This window comes from Malaya genurostris, chromosome 3 (assembly GCF_030247185.1).
Source record: "Malaya genurostris strain Urasoe2022 chromosome 3, Malgen_1.1, whole genome shotgun sequence".
Lineage (NCBI taxonomy): Eukaryota > Metazoa > Arthropoda > Insecta > Diptera > Culicidae > Malaya > Malaya genurostris.
In genome coordinates, this window is record NC_080572.1 from 283,671,644 (window position 1) to 283,692,799 (window position 21,156).

Here is a 21,156-nt window from a genome sequence, read left to right on the forward strand (position 1 = left end):
GAATGTAAAACTGTGTTCAATCAGCTTTGAGGAAACATTATTTTTTTCTCATGTGCTTTGATTAAGTCAGAAATATTACTTAATGTCTCAGCTCAGCAATGCTTTAATTTCATCATTTGATCCTATTTGTATGAAGTGAATAACAATAGTATACTCCATTACATGACGAACAATAGTTCATCATTTTGAATGAAGTCCAATTAGTTAATTTAATCTTTGTTTTTGTTTTCGATTCCAGCCATGTCCATTTCACCACCACCAGCACCACCGGAGAATGCACGAATTTGCCTGGTTGGTTCGGTTGCACAGGATAAACCCACCCTGGTTGCAGCCCAATCGTTCCAGGTGCCGATTGTCACCTCTGAAACAGGAGCCGAACTCCTAACCGACACCAACTACATCACCTATTTCATCTTGAATCAGTTCGAAGGTCCAGTATACGATAACATCTATCGCTCCAAACACAGGTAAGGGATTTTGCTAGTGTAAATTGTTGCATATTCTCGTAATCTAGAACTAAAAGCATTCCATTGGATTTGCCTTTCGTTGGATCGTTTGTCTGTATCGTGAAAGATAAATTAGAGTTTGTGAGATCAAAAAAAGAAAAGTTGAAATGAAATCACTTCTTTGAATGGAAGGCACTGAGTTCTTTGTCGAGCGAACAGCAATGTTCGTAACGATTTTTTTTCATCTATTGTAATTTCCATAGCCGCTTCTGAACGAAAAAAAGTAGCACAAACCTTGCGTTAGAACTTTGAAATATAAGTTTCGTGAAAAGTTTATTCGTTCAAATGGAAACACAATGTTTGTTGGTGACCCTTATGGAATAATGTTGGCTAGTCGTGATAGCTGTTGTGCAGTTTGACCGTAGATTGACACTTTTCAAGTGGAAGTGGAAGTAACCCAGCCAACAACCTGGAATAAAATTTTACGATAAGACTTGTAAGCAATTGTTAGGGGAATTGTTATTCAACCACATCGCAGTCACTTTTCAACTCCCGGTGGATTTTCGTACACCTATCTGAAATTCAATTTACAACATTCAAAAGTTGTTTCAGTTACCGTTTGAATTTGATCCACAGCACATTCTAATAGATTTTGAGCTGGAGCTCTAGATTCCATGTGCCATAGTGAGAGCTTGACCATCTATGAACAACAATATTTGTGGATTTCTGCCTTCATCCAAAAGATTGGAAATCTGAAGTCGTCTGAGTTGTCCGAAAGAAAATTATGATAATTTTACACACACGAAAATTTTCGTCAAGCGAAAGAAAAAAAAACAGCTCTCTTACATTTTTCTTAGATGTACCCTTTTAGGGCCATTCACTTATACCAACGATTTCCCAACTTTTTGAACTCGTCCGAAAATTTATTGTCCGCAACGTCGATGATCTTGTTAGAGCGAGCTTAACATTCTTGTTCAATGACCAATCATTCGAGGTTTAAGAACAGGCAACCAGGTTAGCTATATAAAACGAATGGAGCAGCAATTGGAGTCCTAAATCGCTGATTTTAGCTAAGGTTGCGAGACTTTTGTGTGTTGACGCATTGTTTTGTGAAAACAATTTCATCATGAAAACAATCGCATCCATAATTCGCAGTACATCTCGCTGCTGTTTACATTTTCCGATTCCGCATCTGCAAGACCAAACACGACTCCGAAGTGTGCTCGCGTTCGCGTTTTTGTTCCGGAGTCAGCCGACACACAGCGACAGGGTTTTATTTTTAGAATATTTACGTAGTTAGTCATTTATGTGTTTAGCCTTGCCAACACTAATTGTTACCCGGTGGATTTTACGTTTCCTTGTTAAAGTTTGACATTTCTAAATATTACCATCTTCAGAACATTCTGTCATTTGAACGTTACTTGTTTTGTTTACAGTGAGTTGAAAATTTTACCTCAGCAAAAAAAAATGGATTTGAATCGTGAACATTTTCGTGCAATGATTTATTACGATCTTCGTAATTCTACGATTTGCTTTAAAGGATCGTAAGACCGTCGGTCAATTCTGATTGGTATACCACCATTTGTTTGCCAGAAGTATTTCGTGAAATAAGAAAAAAGACGCAAAATTATTCCTCATCATGATCGGCTCATCGACTCGAACAATCGAATATTTGAGCACCCAAAACATCGAGTTGATGAGCCACTCGCCGTATAGTCCTGACTTGGCACCTAACGACTTCTATTTGTTCCCTTCCGTGAAGAATAAACTGTGTGGAGAGCGATTCAATACTCCTCAAGATGCTGTTGAAGCGTTCGAAAACCATGTTTTGTGGGCACCTCAAGAAGAGTGGAAAAAATGTTATGAAAATTGGTTCAAGCGTATGCAAAAGTGTTTTGGTCATCTAGGGGAATATTTTGAAAAATAATAAAACCATTTCCGATCAAATATAATCACACCGGGTTGGCGGTTCAATGCATAGGGCGCTGGTCTTACAAACCAGTTGTCGTATGTTCGAGCCCCGACCTGGAAGGATTCGTATTAGCCGTCACATTCTGTTTATGATTATGGTTCGGTACAGTTTTCACCTTAAACGACTTCATACCTTTCCGATCCTTGAGAGTATGCACAAAAGTTGGAGATATTTTTATTATTCTAGCTACAGTACGTACCGAAAATCTTTTGAAATATTTTCTTCACCTTCGAGTCCTTCTGGTGGTTCCTGGGATCCGTTTTTTGTTTCGCTTCCAGCCTTCCAGCTTGTTGTCAAACGTGTTTCGAAATATTTAAGAACGTTATGGACAGGACTTGCAAAGAAAGCAAGTTTTTTGCAAGTTTTCTTACTGACAGATCCGGATTTGCATTGCAACCGCACACAATTGCTCTTCTTTCGACGCCATCCTCGATCTAAGAGCTTGTAAAAATAAAGTCCTGGCATTACATTCCTTTTGTAAAATTTTGCCTTTCTGTTTCAACAGACTTCGCAGTCGATTCATTGCATGGCTAGTACCACGATCCTTCTGACACTAAGAATCTTTCCTGGTCGAGGCTCGAACATACGACAACTGGCTTGTACGACCAACGCCCTATGCCCTGAACCGCCAACCCGGGACTGAACTTGTAGTATCACCAAAAATTGATTTTACCCAATGAACAGACATCGGTCTGCGAAATATTTTACGCGATAATAAGAGATATACGTGTTCACGGGTGTCCAGATTTTGTCGCGAACAAGCCTTGGTGTGACGGGTAAGATGTTGGCTTTCACGCAGCCCACCTGGATTCGATTTCCAACTCTGCACATATGGTAAGAAAGTTTTTCTGGTAAGGAAAGGCGAATGACCTTAAGTTTAAAACCTCTTTCACCGGAACAAAAAAAAAATACCGATCGTTTTATCATTAATTCAACTTATCGAACTTTATTTTCGGAAGAACTCGTTCGCACTACCGAGTTTTCATTTCCGTTAAGAATTTGTTTAAAGTGACGATGGTACAGTTATTTAGGGGTTTGACTAAAAGCCGTTTTTGTGCTTTGGGCACATAACCGATTTCACTATTCTTCAGCTTTTAGCCAAATCCCTAAGTAATAAAAATCTGTAGTCGGCTAGTTCAGTCGCTTATTCGTTTCCTTCGGGACGTCAGAAAAGACACTGCGCTTCGGTGCAGTATAAAAAAGTGTTTCGAAAATAGCGTTAACTTTACGTCTGCTTAGCGGTTCAAATTGAACTGTCTAAGTTTTTGCAATAAGCAGTTCAATTTGAACTGCTCTGCACTGACGAGTCGAAGACGAAACGTAAGAAATGATGATACAGTGATTTTGATCAGAGACAAAAAAGCCATTTCGTTGACTCAAAATAAACGAAAATGATGAAAAATAAATGTCTCTCTCAGAACCGCTAGCAAATTATGTCCAGTCAATGACAAAATTTAGAGTTCAGTAGTTTCAAAATCATCTTCTTTCTTTCGATAACCCTTTCATTCTTATTTGGTTTTCTTTTAAAATCGTATGCTTTGCAGTATCGATATTCAATCGAAACTTTGAGAATCGATAATGACAGAAAAAATGATATGTGTCTGTTGGAGGTTTGGTTTAGCCATTCTTTATAGCAACACTTCACAGATTTTCATTATATCAAAGAAATATGAGAATTGAAATAGTACTGAATTTTCTTACAGACAAATATTTTGGTTTTGCGGTAGGGAAACGAGCGACGTTGGCATTGATACTTTCTTTTGTGGAAGTGAAAGACGAAAATTCTTCGTCTCTCATCGGTTGGTTGAGAATGAAACAGTGAATGCAATCTCATACAGATCCGACTTCCGGTTTCGAAATTATAGGACAATGAGTGTCAAAACATTCAAATCGTCATTTAAAATGACGATGCAAAACTAGTACACGACGGTACGTGCGACTTTGCTTTGTTCGCAGCGTGCTTTGTTTAATTTGGTATAGCGTGCAGGGTTGCCACATTAAAATTTATATTTTTCAGGTGAAAAAAATGTAAATCTCTAATTCTTTTATTCAATTTGTTAGTGTTTTTAAAAGATCATTATAACGATGTTTTTCCATAAAAGTTCACTTATTGCCTTTCTCATACAGAAAGTATATGCAATTACTTGAAAAATTGACTAGTGAAAATTGGCCCAGAGGGCTAAGTCAGAGTTGCCATTTTAAAATCTCTTTTTCAACTTGAAATCTCCGCTTTAATTGATGAATAGAGGATATTTATCCGCATAGCTCTTCTATAGAAAAACTTACCAAAAAATGACATAACGTAATTCGACATGATAATTGCCTTTTTTCAAAGCCGTGGCTTGTTATCTCACTTTCAAAAAACGTCTGACAGTTACTTTCAAAATATTATGAATACTAAACTATGCTATTTGTAGACTTCGGTAAATCCATAAATATCATTTATTGTGAGAGTTACCATGGTAACGAATTTATACTTAAATCTGATCTGACATACAATGAACCCTATCATTGCAAATGTCAAGAACAAGGATATTTGAAAAGAATTTATCTTATATATAATATTAATATGGAAGTAGTCTCATCTGCACCTTTCTGCGCCTTTTGATGATAAACAAGCTGGAATTTTGTTCGAAACACATGAAAAATGGCTCTGTTTCAATAAACTGAAATGATAACAGCATAGTATGTTTGAGAAAGTTGTGTAGTTTTTAATGATGAAAAATTTTGTGAAACATAAAAACTCATATAAATTGAAAATATATAAGTTTTCTTACAAAAACTGGTTTTAGGAGACCCTTTTCAGAAAATACATTATATCATGAATTACACACAAGTTATGGGAATAGTAACTTCAGTAAATTCGTTTGAAATAACTTTCTAAACAACTTTGTCGAAGTAACTTAGCCCCTATGTTGACCCTGAGCTAAAATAATATTTTTATCTCACTTTTAGGGGGATTAATCAAATAAATAAAATTTGCCAAAAGGTGGCGTCTATCATTCTGAGCAACTTTGCTGAAGATACTGTGCCTCGAAAACCACGTTTTTGATGAGTTATCAATTAAGAGCGTGAAATTGGGCTTGTGAACCACTGTGCAATCCTAGGTTTAGTGCGAAGTTATGTGAGTTCTAATGGCGTCACCGGGTGGGTTGCCCCGGGCGCAACGGTTTAGAGGGGGCGGCAAATCAATCCTTGGGATCTTTTTTTTTGCTCGCCCAAGCCATCTTTCCGGAGATGCAGTTCAGCTGTCACAAAACCAACGATGGGGGCGGCAAAATCTCTTATTTTGCTATTTTGTTCCGGACGCTTAATTTCCTCGGTACGCCACTGGTGAGAGCTTACCAATATATGTGTGAGCTCACAAATATATGTCTGAGCTTACAAATTTCCGAAATAGTCCCTGAAAGTCTTCAAATTGCTAGTGAAAACAGACTGAAAATGTATTACCGCCAGAGTGTTTTAAAGTTGCTTGTTGTTGTTTTTACAGGACGCGGATGAACTTTACCACTACGTTTTTGCTTTTTTCATATAGAAAGGCTTTGTAATCGCTGTGAAAATTAACTTTACAACCGAGGCCCGGTGGCCGAGTGTCATATACCATTCGACTCAGTTCGTCGAGATCACAAAATGTGTGTGTGTGTGTGATTTTCACAAGCTTAGATTCAAATGAATGATCTTTAGTTTCCATACAAAGTTCCTGAGTTTCATTTGAATGCGAATTCCGGTTCCGGAATTGCAGGGTGATATGCACAAAAAAATGAAAAAGATAGTCGCACACGTTTCTCAGAGATGGCTGAACCGATTTTCACAAACTTAGATTCAAATGAAAGGTCTTATGGCCTCATACAATTTTCTTGAATTTCGTTTGGATCCAACTTCCGGTTCCGGAATTACAAGGAAATATTTACAAACTTATTAAAAAATGCGCACTCAATTTTCTCGGAAATTTCGTAACCGATTTTCACAAACTAAGAAGCAAATAAAAGTTCTTAAAATTTTTCAGAAAATTCTTAACATTGTTTCTTGAAGAGTTGATCTAGATCCGACTTCCGGTTCCGGTATTACAGTGCGATTAGCGAAAATTTGTAATTTCATGAGTATTTTTTTCATGCGATAGCGAAACAAGGTGCACATTTTCATAAAACTTACTGTTAAATGCATCTAGTTGGTAGATCTTGTTAGTTAGTGAATATATAAAACTACTTTAGTACTACTAGTCCTCGATTTCCGCTTCCGAAAGCACCGATAATAGTGAAGAAAATCTCCAAAAACGAAGCTCACTTCGATTTCTCAGCAACGGTTAAGCCGATTTTCACGAATCATGATTCAAATTGAAGCTCTCATCGTATTTAAACATACTGCGCAATTACATCAAGATCCGACTTCCGGTTTCGAAATTATAGGGCAATGAGTGTCAAAACATACAAATCGTCATTTAAAATGACGATGCAAAACTAGTACACGACGTTACGTGCGACGTTCGCAGCGTGCTTTGTTCAATTTTGTATAGCGTGCAGGGTTGCCGCATTAAAATTTATATTTTTCAGGAGAAAAAAAAATGTGAATTTCAAATTCTTTTATTTAATTTTGTTAGTGTTATTAAAAGATCATTATAACGATGCTTTTCTATAAAAGTACACTTATCGCCTTTCTTATATAGAACGTTTATGCAACCACATGAAAAATTGACTAGTGAAAATTGGCCCAGAGGGCTAAGCTAAGTGTTCTATATCATTCGACACAGTTCTTCAAGCTGAGCAATGTTTGTGTCTGTGCGTGTATGTGTGCGAGTATATGTCAAATACTGTCACTCATAAAATAAAAAAATCTTGTGGTCCCATAGATTGCTATTGAGTTTCACACCGTCATTTAGAGCGACGATGCAAAAATGGGTAAAATTCTTCTAGATTTGGCTTAAAACTGATTCAACTTGTTGGCTATATTAGTTACTTACTAAACGAACCGACTTCGGCTATACTGGTGTTAAGTTCCCGTTTCCAGAAGTACCGGAAATAGTGTCCAAAAAGTTTAAAACGAGACTCACTCAATTTTCTCAGAGATGATTCGATCGATTTCCACAAACAGGTTCATATAAAAGTTCCTATACTCTCATAGGTTGCTGTTTAATTTTATCCGAATTCGACTTCCGGTTCCAGAACTATAGGGTATAGTTTATTCACGATGCAAAATAAAGAAAAATTCTTATTATCTTGACATAACTATTTACAAAATGAAAAGGTTATGTTAATTTATACCCAAAGAAAATTTCTTATTTTATTCAAGATTGTTGAAAAAATCTTAACATAATCTTCTAGTGATATTTTTGAAAATATAAATAATATGAGAAAGGCATCTTTACACCACTAGGTGGATTAAAAATGGTTTTTTTTAACAAAAAAACACAAAGTCAAACAATAAATAATAAACTGTTGTTTTCCATGCTAATTAAATGTAGATATTTTCTATTCATTTGCTAATTACTCAATTGTTTTCCCATATTCCAAGTCGACTAGCATCCGCTTCACAGTACCCTAGTTTTGTGTTGTTCAGATGCTCGACTAGTTACCGGGAACGTAACCGTAAAAATGTCTTTCATCCGCGAGTGTTTGTTTCCACGTGCAGTTCGCCAGACGACGGAAACAGTGGACCGGTGAATTGACCAGCTATGAACAATTAATTTTACGATTATTGAAATTGCTCCCACCATAGCCGGGACGGGCAAATACAGGCACTGCCGCCGGCTGTATCCCGGGCGTTGCGAGGATGCACTTATAAAATCGTTTTCGTCGCGCAATGTGTGGCATGTATTGGCCATAAATTTCAGTTTCCAGTTACAGTTCGCACACGTAGAGAGCTTGAAAAGAGAGCTTCACGTTTCTACTGTGTAAACCACAATCACCACACTACTAGGGATGCCGGCAGATACAAAACCGAGGCCCGAGTGATTTCGCAGTGTGTAGTTGATTATTTTATTGGTAAATTTATTGTCCGATGACCGGGTGATGCTGTCGCCATCATGCCACTGACTGGGGTGTAGATTGCTAGTAGCGAAATGAGGAGGTAGAGGAGGATGGAGTTGATGCTGCTTTCTAGTTTTACTCGGAATTGTATAGCTTCCTCGAATTACGAGGCATTTAGCCGGTGATTTTGGGGATGAGCAGAGATGTGAAAATTTATCTGATTGTCAAATTTCATTGCCGCCACTGCATATGTAACTAGATGCAAGTTTAATCGCCACTCCATAATTCAGACAGGATAATAGAAATTAGTTTTCAGTTGAGTTGAGCATGCGATAAATTTATCAATCATTTCGGATGTGCGTTTTTATTCTCTCTCTGATGAAAACGCGCGAACATGGCATTATCAGACTTAAAGGTTTGTGATATATTACTCTGAAGAGAATGTAACATAAGGTAAATATTTGAAGAAACGTTTTTAAACGAGTTAAATTTGAATTGAATCAGGTTAAATGGTCTAATAGTTGCTAGGAGAAAAAAAAAATCGAAAGGGGTGCCGCAGTACCTTTTCTGGGATCCTGGAATGTTGAGATACGTAGTCCTATAAAACTGTTTGTTTTTTCTCTGTTTTCTTCCCAGAATACTCGGTCCACCGGCTTTGCAGCAGGCTGTACGAGCCGGCGAAGGACTACTGCGGAACAACCGTCCCATCTACAACTACTGCATGAAAGGCGTCATCACGTGTTTCACCGGCATCAGAAAGAAGGATGAACTGGTAAGTTAATTTATTTGTTGCGCAAGGGATTTCTTTCATTATTCCTACCCTCGACAATAGTCCTTGATAGGAGTGAAGTGTGTTGGGGAAAAAAAATTACAAATAATTCTACGGTAGAGGTAAATCCCAAATATTTTATAAATCATTTCACTGCCCACCCTGGAACTCACCACAGGCTAGGCCTAGACTGACTAGGCCATGACAAACGAGCATCGATTGAAAAGTGTCTTTATTGTGGGCTTGATTGCGATGCGATCAGAACCAGTCCGGAATCGGTAGCCGCTGGGTACCGAAATCGTCATCTTGATTATGTTCTTTTTCATGCGGCCGAAGCCGCCAGCACAAACGGGGATACGACCCCTGCATTACTTGTGCGGATCACGTGACGGGCCTAGTAATTTTTGTTGTCGACATCCTGACGTTGGCGATGATGTTTTTCTCTCCTATTTTTGGTAACCCACCTCTGGAAGTGCTGGGATGCGAATGAAACTGCGCGGAAGTTGGTTTCTTGGCTGGGAAAGAACGAGGCGAGGCGGTAATTTGTGGAAAGGAAATATTTCTCATATTCCATCGAGAAGACCACGTTTCAGGACAAACCAACGCGAATGGTACGTGACATCTTTTCCGTCGGTGCTTTGGGTACCAGACCAGAAAGGAAAATGACCTGCGGCACTCAAATTTTACGTCGCCTTCCTGTAGGCTCGCACGAATTTTTCCGGCTAGACGCACAATGAATAAAGATGATGTTGACGCAATTATGGTTATGAGTCAGTGATTTAGCACCGTGCGGATGTTTCAGATACTCCGGGTTTGGGCTGTACCTGCGAGAAGCTTCTCTAAATGGCCCTCAACCAGGCTTTGACTACGACGATAGGAATCCGAGGAAGATGGTACTGATGTTGCGTATAACATTTTGTGTAACGGATGAATTTGAATGATATTTTGATGCTGCTGAAGTTGTTGTAGTGTTCCCTAGGTTATCCGGATTTCGATTTTCATAATTGTTCGAAAAAATTCCAGATTCATGGGCAATGGAAACTGAATACAAAAATTTTAAATAATTGGAAAATCCGACTTTTGAGCCATACAATTCAACTCAACTCGACGATATCAGAACAAATTGGTTCATAGGACAAGTTCTCCGATTAAAAAACAAACTTGGGGAGTGTAAATACTATGATATGGACGAAAATCACCTTCAAATGATTCATGGTTATCACTTCTCGTTGCAAAGAAACAATCGTATAAGGGAAGTAGTCGGCAAAACACGTTTAGCTTTAGCGGAATTTTTTTTTTCGAAGATGGTTCAACCGATTTCGATACACCTAAGAAAAGAAGTGTATCGAAAAAAAGCTATCCACATAAATTTGTGTTGCACGCATGTATTCGTGATGGGATGGCTGTCAGCTTTCGTTTGTTTACTTGTTTGTGCGGTTGAAATTCTGCTTTTTCAAAATGTCACGTGTTTAAAAGCAAATGAAAATTAAGGTTCTGGGCTAAGTGAGAAGAGTATTACCCCGGTAACCAATAAGCACATACTGTTGCCGCATTATGACTGTAAATAATCACTAATTGGCATTTTAATCGCACTTGAGACTGAATTAAGGCCGACTTTGGAAAAATATACGACTATTCATACATAATGCTTATTTATGGCTGGTGTGCATTCTGAAAGCTTAATTCTGATTGATTTACAACAGATGAGTTTTCAGAGTGCAGATATAGAGCTATAAGCATTCTTGGTGCTCATGAAAGGCTATTTTAATGCCATTATTAGTGCTTAATGGTTACCTGGGTATTATCCGAAAGTGGTCGAAGCGGTTTGGAATTCAACATGCCAGTGTTAAAACCATCATTAATAAGATTGGGGAATACTATTCTATGGATGAGCTACCAGGAAGAGATAGAAAACCCGGTTCTTCCAACCCGAAACTGGACCAGAAAGTGGTATCTCTAATCATGAAGAACAAATCAATGTCAATACTCGATTTGGTAAAAAAGCAGGAACGAGTGTCGGATTGATCCCGCGTATCAAGAGGCGAAAACACCTAAAGACCTACAAGAAGCAGAAAATCTCGAAACAAAGTGTAGAACAGAAGAAGCTAGCTAGAAGCTCGATCTGAGTGTCTCCAGAAGAGATTGCTGCCTTCATATAAGAAGCATAGTACACCTCCACTGTTTTGGCCGGATTTAGCGTCGGCTCACAAAACCACTCTCAATTGGCTTGCGGAAAAGGGTATAAATTTGGTTGAGAAAAATATCAATCCACCAAATTGCCCTCAGCTTCGACCCATCGGACTTTACTGGGCAATCGTTAAGAGGGTCTTCAAGAAGACTGGTAAGGCAGCTGGGAACATGCAGAAGCTCACAAAAATTTGGGCTCAAGCGTCCAAAAAATGCGATGCAACACTTGTGCGGAACTTGATGAAGAGCGTTCGATCAAAAGTTCGAAAATTTGTGAAGGAATTCGGTTCATCCGGTTTTCTTTATGGTCGAGTTTAACCTCGTACAATAAAGGATCAATTTTTTAGATTGAATAAAATATCGTTTTTAATCATAATTTGAAAGAAAAATTTGTGGATAGCTTATTTTAGATACACTCCTTATACAAAATCAGCCGTTATCTAAAAAACTATTAGGTGATTTGAAAGGAAAAATAATATTTTTACCCCTACATTTATGCAAGGTGCACATTCATTCAAGTTTACGTTTCGTCTTTGACTCATCGGTGCGTAGCAGTTTATGTCGAACTGCTGGCGAGAGCTGACGACTCAAATAAATTTCTGCAAACACTTTTGGCTATTACACCGTAGTGTAATGTCTAAACTGTGTCTCGGACGAAAATAATTTATTTTGAGCCCTTGCTTAAATTAAGGGGTAAAAATTTTTTTTTCTTTCAAATTACCATAATCTGTACATCTAGCAAACCGAAACTAGTTTCGCCGGAAACTTCAGTTTAGGCATTACACTATGGTGTAATAGCAAAAATGTCTGCAGCGTTTTATTTTGAGCCGTTAGGTCGCGCTAGCAGTTCAACATAAACTGCTACGCAGTGATAAGTCAAAGACGAAACGTTAACTTTAACTATTAAGATTACTTCTTTGCGAATCGAAGGTAAAATTCATCAGTTTAGTGCAAATCTAGAATAATTTTATTAGCTTTGTGTTCTTTTCGTAGTGCGAAATTCGCACCAAACGAGTGCACATAAAGCCAGCATTTGGCTGCTTCGTATTCGAGTGAAATGCTCCAAACAGTGTTCAATATCGTAGAAAATAATACCTTCTGAAAGTCTGAAATGGATCCCGCGATTACATCATTCAGTTGCTGGTCGTTTGCTTGCGAGTAACAGAAAAAAAAACATTTACTCGGCCCGAAAAATTAAAAATGATAATCCGAAATGAAGTAATCAACCTAAAAATTCTATATATTGTAATTTTTGAAGTCATTAGGAACAGTGATGTCCGAGCTCAGCACACGAGCTGCTCTATACCTGCAGTGTGCTGTGCTTTTAAACCAGACTCACGAGCGTGTGCTATTTGTGTAGTCCACCTACTGACAAGAGACAATACAAGAGCAGACACTGTGTGCTTAAAAATTATATTATATTATTAAATTTAAAAAAAAAACGGACACTCAACTCAGCACGTGAGCTAGCCCCCCATTCCAGCTCATGAGCCAGCAGATGAGCCAGCATCGCGAGCTGGTTCTTCGAAGCATACGACTCTCGATCTAGTAGCAACCCGGCACACGAGCGTGTGCTTCAGACTTCGTGTGCGTGTTTTTGAAAAGGTACAGCACACTGACTGTATGAGAGCTTGCTCGTGTGCTCAGCCATCACTGATTAGGAACGCTTTTTTGGAAAAATATGCAAACAAAATCGCGTAAAAAGAGAAGCCTTCACAAAAAATGCTTTAGTATTGAATTGATCCGAACTGTGTGCAGTTCTGCTGCAGGACGGACGGAAAAGTGAAGCCTTCTGCGACAGGGAAAAACGAACGATTTCTATTTATTGATCTACTATGTTCATCGTCCGCAGTGTGGTTTTCGCTTCAAACAAGTGCGGAAAGATCATCAAAGTATGAACACACCGGGGAAAATGCATATACAAATCGACAATTCTAAGGGTCTTGAGTGATAGTCTTATAATCCGCAATTACGGTCAAATCACTTAGTTCTTAACCATTTTCAGTGTCTCCACAGTAAAGAAGTAAAGAGTTCAGTTAAAATACCTCATATATATATATATATATATATATATATATATATATATATATATATATATATATATATATATATATATATATATATATATATATATATATATATATATATATATATATATATATATATATATATATATATATATATATATATATATATATATATATATATATATATATATATATATATATATATATATATATATATATATATATATATATATATATATATATATATATATATATATATATATATATATATATATATATATATATATATATATATATATATATATATATATATATATATATATATATATATATATATATATATATATATATATATATATATATATATATAACCATCCATTCCAAATAGATGTGCATTTTTAAAGTGATCTGTCCCTTGTCGACAGCAGTCCTACGTCAATCTCGCAGTTATGTCTCTAGCATTATCCACTACAAGTTTTTAACGTTTAAATTCAGCCACGTTGAGCCTCTGTATTATATTATTATATTGCATAATTTAAATAACATTTTTTTCTTCTTACATTTCAGACACGCCTTGTAGATTTGATTCATTCGATGGGTGGTTCAATTCGAAAAGATATGAACACCAAGGTTACACATCTGATTTGCAACACCAGCGGAGGCGAAAAGTATCAGTAAGTATTTCGTATTTACCTTAACGATTCTAACTATGCGTGACTGAATACTCTCCGATAACAACAGGTATGCGATGACATTCCGGCTAGCGGTTGTCCGTCCCAGCTGGGTTCTGAGTGCGTGGCAGAATCGCGATGATCCCGATCTAGTGGCGAACATCGAAGAGTTTACCAGAAAGCACCGGTTGAGGGCCTTCGAGGGGCAGAAGATTTGCTTTTTCGGTTTTCCCCCGGAAGAGCAGCAGCACATGATCGAGGTGCTGACGATGAACGGAGGCATCCCGACCAATCTGGAAGATCCGGAATGTTCACATGTGGTAAGTACCGGTTGTTATCCATTTGGCTTTGAAACTGTGTTTTAATTGCAAAAATAAAAAAATTAAACCTTTTAATCAAACGGAACCGAAACGAGAGGGAGAGAAGGATTAAATATTAAATTTTGTTTCCTTTTTATTTTATTTGATATCGCGGTGAATTTCCCCGGTTTTCCCCGGATGGGCTGATGTAGTTTCCATTTACAAATCAATTCAATCCGGACATAGAAGCGTGATGGTTTTTTTCTCTCTTGTTTCTGTTTTTTTTTGTGCACTGGTGTTTTGGGTTTATACTATGCTGTCCGGGTGCTGTTGTTTTTTTTTTGTTTTCGGCTAGCTAATGCGGGACTAATCCCTTTGAAATTAACAGCGGAATGATTTACTGTATATATATATGATCAATTTAACCGGATAAAAGTTAAGTTACTTGATAGTAATTCACCAGCAAGTGTTGATTTCATTATTCATTTCCGGCTTTCATTTTTGTTTTAATTTTTTTGGAAGGACAACAAAGCTTTATCAATTCTATTGTGTCGGTAATGATGAGAAAGGACGTTTATTCGGCTCCATGAGATTTATCGCTGGGTTCACAATCACCGATTGGGTCGCATTACAAATTGTTTTAAGATTGATTAATAACCGTACTTTAAAAGTGTATGTGTGCCTGTGCGTGCAAGTATGAGTATCCGCGTGTTATTTGTCCCCTCGGTAAATCGCTGTTGATTGATCGTTTTTCTGATGATAGCCAGAGTTGTTGTAAATAGCTGATGGCGCTAGGGGCGTACGCGGTGATGAACGTAACGCCGTTTTGTATCCTCGTTGGACTAGATATGCTCCCTGGTGGTGGTGGTGAAAATAATTGATTGCTGGCTGAGATTCGAACAGAACGACGAGCGTGACACGTTTACCTTGAAAGGGGAGACATTCGGCAGCACAGCTAATTGAGTGTGGGCGTTCGTGTCATTTCAAGATGACTTACCCAAAGATGGCTCTTTTCTTCATTTATTAAATCAAACTTCGAATCATTTACGTTAGTTGTTTTTCTTTCTTCAAAAGTTTCAACGTTTTGCGATTCCTGGTATCCGATATCAGAGCTCGTCACCCCGAAGGGTATCCCTTTTCTTGAATATCAACTACAAACTGTTGGATGTTGGATGTTACTTGATGTTAACACTTTAAATACCAGGCCTGAAAAAAAGTTGGAACGGTAACTTCGAGCTGTCATAGTTCAGCTATTTTTCAACGAATCTCAATAAATTTTACACTTTCGAATTTTGTGATTTTCGTAGATTGATTCAAAAGGTTTGTAGCAGACGATTGGTAAAGGAAAACTAATGAAAATTTGTTTTTCCCGTTCCAGGTTTTTTTTCACGCGCCCAATATGCCCTATCTGCTTTCCAATTTTCTTTCCTTTTGCATAAACGTTGCGTAGAAAATATTGCACACTTCAACTTCACCGAGTCATAATTTTGTTGTTAGTCAACCGATTTTCGAAATTTGTTCACCATTGGAAAGGTACTACTTTCAGAAATAAAATGCAATGAAAAAAACGAAAAATAGGGTTGTCTACTCAAAGTTATAATGAATAATGTAGATAGATGACCTAAGAAAAGGTGAAACTTTTTACAATGATCGTGAATATCTCGAATTTCAAAGCGATGACCTATATATTTTTACACATCATTCGATTGCTACTGATTTGTCTACAATTTTTGTTCAACTACCATTCTTGCACTATCATAAGAAAACCTTGAAAAATCGATGAATTTAAAAATATGTATGAATTTTTCATTTTTTCCACATGTTTGTATATAACCCAAAAATTAAAGCGATGACATGTCCATTTTTCTACTCCAAAATATTGGAATCATTCCCAGAAACAATGTATTGATGAACAAAATTATATATCCGTTCAAAGAATCTCAAGAAATTTGGTACAAATACATAGAATTTTTATTATTGGGAAAATTTTGCCAAGCAAAATCATATCAAAACTTTAAAATTTTATGACATATATATATTTTTTTTTAGTTGGAAATTTATTATGATCTAAATTTACAAAAAAACTTAAACTTGGATTTCACTGACAATCTTAATTTTTTTTTGTAAATATACCTAAACTCTAAAAATAATTATATTTTTGTATTGGACATAAGATCTAAAAAAATTTTATGCACAACCCAAACGCAATTCATAACTACTAAAATTCTGATTTTGTTTCAAGTTTTCCGTAGAATCTAAAAAAAATCGGTAGAAGATCGGAAATTTCAAAATTTCAAAATTGTCATCCGTGTTGATTTCATCGATTTCATAGAGACGTAGAATTTGAATTTTTCTAATAAAATAAGTTTTGTGACAACACAAAAATTTTAAATTATTTCAATGGCTTTGTTCAATAAGAAATAGAACGTAAAATTATATGAATTCTATATACTAACCCATGGCAAAAGAAACCAACTACAATTTAAAAAAAAAATATTGCTTGATTTTTGTTTTACAAGCAATTAAGAACAAAATCATATATCCTAAATTTTCGGCTATCCTAAACGACATCAATTATAATCGATAGAATATTAAAATTTATATTTCACAAACTTAGAATTATTTCGGAATGTACAGAATGCGAAAATTATTTGAATTTTCTATTAGTAAATTCTACTGGAAAATCTATCATATACTTGTTTTACAATTCAGAAAAAGTAGGATCACGAATTTAGCACAAAAAATCTCACGAAATTAAGTAAAACCTGTGTTTATTCACCTACTGGTGTAATGATGCCTTTTTCATATCTCTCTTATTCTCATATAAAAAAGAAATGATATTCTTCGAACAATTTTGTATGATTTTTTGAAAACATGAAAGCTAGTGCATGAACTAGTGTAACCATGAAACAGTTCCCAGATCGGTTAGGCCATCTTTCTCAGTGCAGTGAGTTCCACTATTCCAGGTACTTCTGAAACTGGAATCGCCCCGAACATTGGCTTTGCATCAGCCTTTGCGATTAGCACCAACAGGTTATCTACCTGCAGCTAACAGTTATCTTCGTCTCGAAAAACAACCTCTCCGTTTGAATGCATTTGTACTTAATGAAACCCTGTACTGCCAATATTTTGGGATCATCTTTAAATGCGTAAGGCGGTAGGTGGGTGAGCGGTGCCGACCGGCCGGCTCGGCGATTTATGTTGAACTGCAGGTGGCATAACAGTCGTTTTTATGCACAACCCAAACGAAATTGATAACTACTAAAATTCTGATTTTGTTTTAGGTTTACCGTAGATTCTCAAAAAACAGGTAGAAGATAGGAAATTTTAAAATTTCCTAGTTATATTGCATTGCACAGTGGTCCGGATCCACAATTTAAGGGGACAAAAACATGTGTGGCTTAACCTTATACTTTAAAGCTATGATGTCTTCAAACAAATGACCAGTGAAAGATAAGCCATATTTTGATGTACATGGTATTAGAGTGGCTCTTATTATAAAGGCGAACCAAAAATTATTTTGCTGATGTGTTGAGATAGAGGGCTGTATCCTTCGGCAAAATTTACATCCATTTAGAAAAATCACTGGTATAGATGAAATTTCCGAAATCTTAAAATCTTAAAATTGGCTGAAACGATAAGATCTAGTGTCATCAAAAAACATTTTTTTTGAAAAAAATTCACCTAAATCGGAAATTTTTTTTATGTCAAATATTTTAGAATTGCCTGAAACGTCAAGATAACACCAGATCTTGACGTTTGATTTCGGAAATCTTAAAATTCAAAGTCCCAGAGAGCCGAAATTTTTCATAAAAATAAAATCGAGATGACTCATGATCTCGACGTTCGGTGAGGAAGCGCAAGAAAGTCGAAATTAATCAGTACACAAGTATAAGGAAATTCAATTCAGTTTAGTGAATCTGGAGAAGGCATTCAAACGATTGCTTTTAAAGTCAGATAATATCTGTAATAGCATTTTCAAATAGAGTAACAACAAATGTGAGTGAACTATATAGCTAATAAATGCCTTACATGATAGAGTATTTTTCAATGAAAAAAACCCAATGTTTGAACACAATTTAAAAAAATTAAAAAAAATCTCCTCCGCCTTTTTTCTATTAACACGCTCGAAAGTATTTCTTGTCAAATGCAAAAAACGGATTTTTTTCGTTTGCCTCAATATTAGATACAGCAGTTTAAAAATAACTTAAATTTTTGAAGTAGTTTTGCTCATAACTTCGGTTTAGAAAACGCTACCTGAATGCGACAGTCATCAAAAAATTGATTTTAACAATGTTAAAAAATACCTAATACGGAAAGTAAAAAATAAAAATGCAACAGTGAAAAATCTGATTTTTTTAGGAACACCCTAATGTGCATTGTGCTGTAGGACCTAGGTCGTATTGAATTTGAAAATAGCTGTAACACAAAAACCGTTGGAGATACCACAATGGTGTCTTCAGCAAAGCTAAAGCTAATGCTAAAGCTAATGCTAAAGCTAATGCTAAAGCTAATGCTAAAGCTAATGCTAAAGCTAATGCTAAAGCTAATGCTAAAGCTAATGCTAAAGCTAATGCTAAAGCTAATGCTAAAGCTAATGCTAAAGCTAATGCTAAAGCTAATGCTAAAGCTAATGCTAAAGCTAATGCTAAAGCTAATGCTAAAGCTAATGCTAAAGCTAATGCTAAAGCTAATGCTAAAGCTAATGCTAAAACTAATGCTAAAGCTAATGCTAAAGCTAATGCTAAAGCTAATGCTAAAGCTAATGCTAAAGCTAATGCTAAAGCTAATGCTAAAGCTAATGCTAAAGCTAATGCTAAAGCTAATGCTAAAGCTAATGCTAAAGCTAATGCTAAAGCTAATGCTAAAGCTAATGCTAAAGCTAATGCTAAAGCTAATGCTAAAGCTAATGCTAAAGCTAATGCTAAAGCTAATGCTAAAGCTAATGCTAAAGCTAATGCTAAAGCTAATGCTAAAGCTAATGCTAAAGCTAATGCTAAAGCTAATGCTAAAGCTAATGCTAAAGCTAATGCTAAAGCTAATGCTAAAGCTAATGCTAAAGCTAATGCTAAAGCTAATGCTAAAGCTAATGCTAAAGCTAATGCTAAAGCTAATGCTAAAGCTAATGCTAAAGCTAATGCTAAAGCTAAAGGATACAGTCCTCTATCTCAACACATCCGCAAAATAATTTTTGGATCACCTTTATAATCAGAGCCACCCCAATACCATGTACATAAAAATATGGCTTATCTTTCACTGATCATTTGTTTTGAAGACATTATAGCTCTTAAGTATAAAGTTAAGCCACACATGTTTTTGTCCCCCTAAATTGTGGCTCCGGACCACTGTGCAATGCAATATTACTCGGAAATTTTAAAATTTCCGATTTTCTACCGACATTTTTTGAGATTCTACGGCAAACCTAAAACAAAATCAAAATTTTAGTAGTTATCAATTGCGTTTGAGTTGTGTATAAAAATTTTTTAGATCTTTCGTCCAATACATAAATATAAATTAAATCTTAAATCTTCCTTAAATCTTTCGTCCAATGCAAAATTTTCCCAATAATAGAAATTCCCGGTATTTGTACCAAATTTTTTGAGATTCTTTGAACGGATATATAATTTTGTTCATCAATACATTGTTTCTGGTAATGATTCCAATATTTTGGAGTAGAAAAATGTACATGTCATCTCTTTAATTTTTGAGTTATTTACAAACAGGTGAAAAAAATGAAAAGTTCATTCATATTTATAAATTTATCGATTTTTTAAGGTTTTCTTTTGATAGTGCAAGAAAGGTAGTTGGACAAAAACTGTAGACAAATCACTAGCAATCGAATGACGTGTAAAAATATATAACACATGGATCAGTAAGTCCCGAGACTAACAATGGAAACAGCATTTTTTTTGCAAATTTTTTTTTATTCATCAACATAATCACCTTTTAGGGTGATACAATGGTTCCAACGTTTTTCCAATTTTTCAATACCATGTTTATAAAAAAAATTATCTTTCGCTGCATTTGAGCCAAATCTTTTTCCCTGGAGCATTTTTTTAAGATCAACAAAGAGCCAGTAGTCACTGGGGGCTTAATCAGGCGAGTATGGGGGGTGGGGAAGCAGATCAAAGCCCAATTCGTTCAATCTCGCCATTGTTTTCATCGACTTGTGGCAGGGTGCATTGTCTTGATGAAAAAGGCAATCGCGGCACCCACTTGGAAAAAACCTTTTTCATGCTCAATTTTTCATGAAGGATAGTAAATACACTTCCATATGATATATGTGTCATCTCAGGAATCTCACGGAGCCTCACTTTACGATCTTTCATTATAATTTTTGTCACTTCACTCACATTTTCCGGTGTAACGGCTTCCACAGGTCTACTCGAGCGTTCCGCGTCATTTGTGTCGGTACGACCACGTTTAAACTCGGCGAACCACCGACAAATCGTTGCTTTTGATGGACAAGAGTCCGGATAACATTTTTCAATCCATTGTTTCGCTTGCGCGGTGTTTTTACCCATTAAAAAACAATGTTTTATCAAAACACGAAACTCGGTTTTTTCCATTTTTTAAACAAACTACAAAACGACTTTACTCCAACCTCGATAACTCATCTGTTTCTGGTCGGATCGACTTAAAATTTTGACCCGCTTCAAGCAAAGGTTAGTACTCTAGAAATACGTGGTTACTGGTTTACTACGAGCGCCATCTCTGCTTTAGTCTCGGGACTTATTGATCGATGTGTTAGGTCATCGCTTTGAAATTCGAGATATTCACGATCATTGTAAAAAGTCTCCTTTTTTGACGTCATTTATCTAC

The 21,156-nt window shown here is 36.2% G+C and overlaps 1 protein-coding gene across 4 annotated transcripts in view; it reads left to right on the forward strand.

The window, feature by feature from the left end:
- LOC131434780 (protein ECT2) overlaps window positions 1-21,156 on the forward strand; it is a 136,445-nt gene that overhangs the window by 78,993 nt on the left and 36,296 nt on the right. For all 4 annotated transcript variants that reach the window (XM_058601915.1, XM_058601914.1, XM_058601918.1 and 1 more), the window contains 4 exons: window positions 239-467; window positions 9,018-9,153; window positions 13,932-14,038; window positions 14,106-14,355. In XM_058601915.1, coding sequence (XP_058457898.1) covers window positions 239-467; window positions 9,018-9,153; window positions 13,932-14,038; window positions 14,106-14,355 — 722 coding nt within the window. The remainder of the gene's footprint in view (window positions 1-238; window positions 468-9,017; window positions 9,154-13,931; window positions 14,039-14,105; window positions 14,356-21,156) is intronic.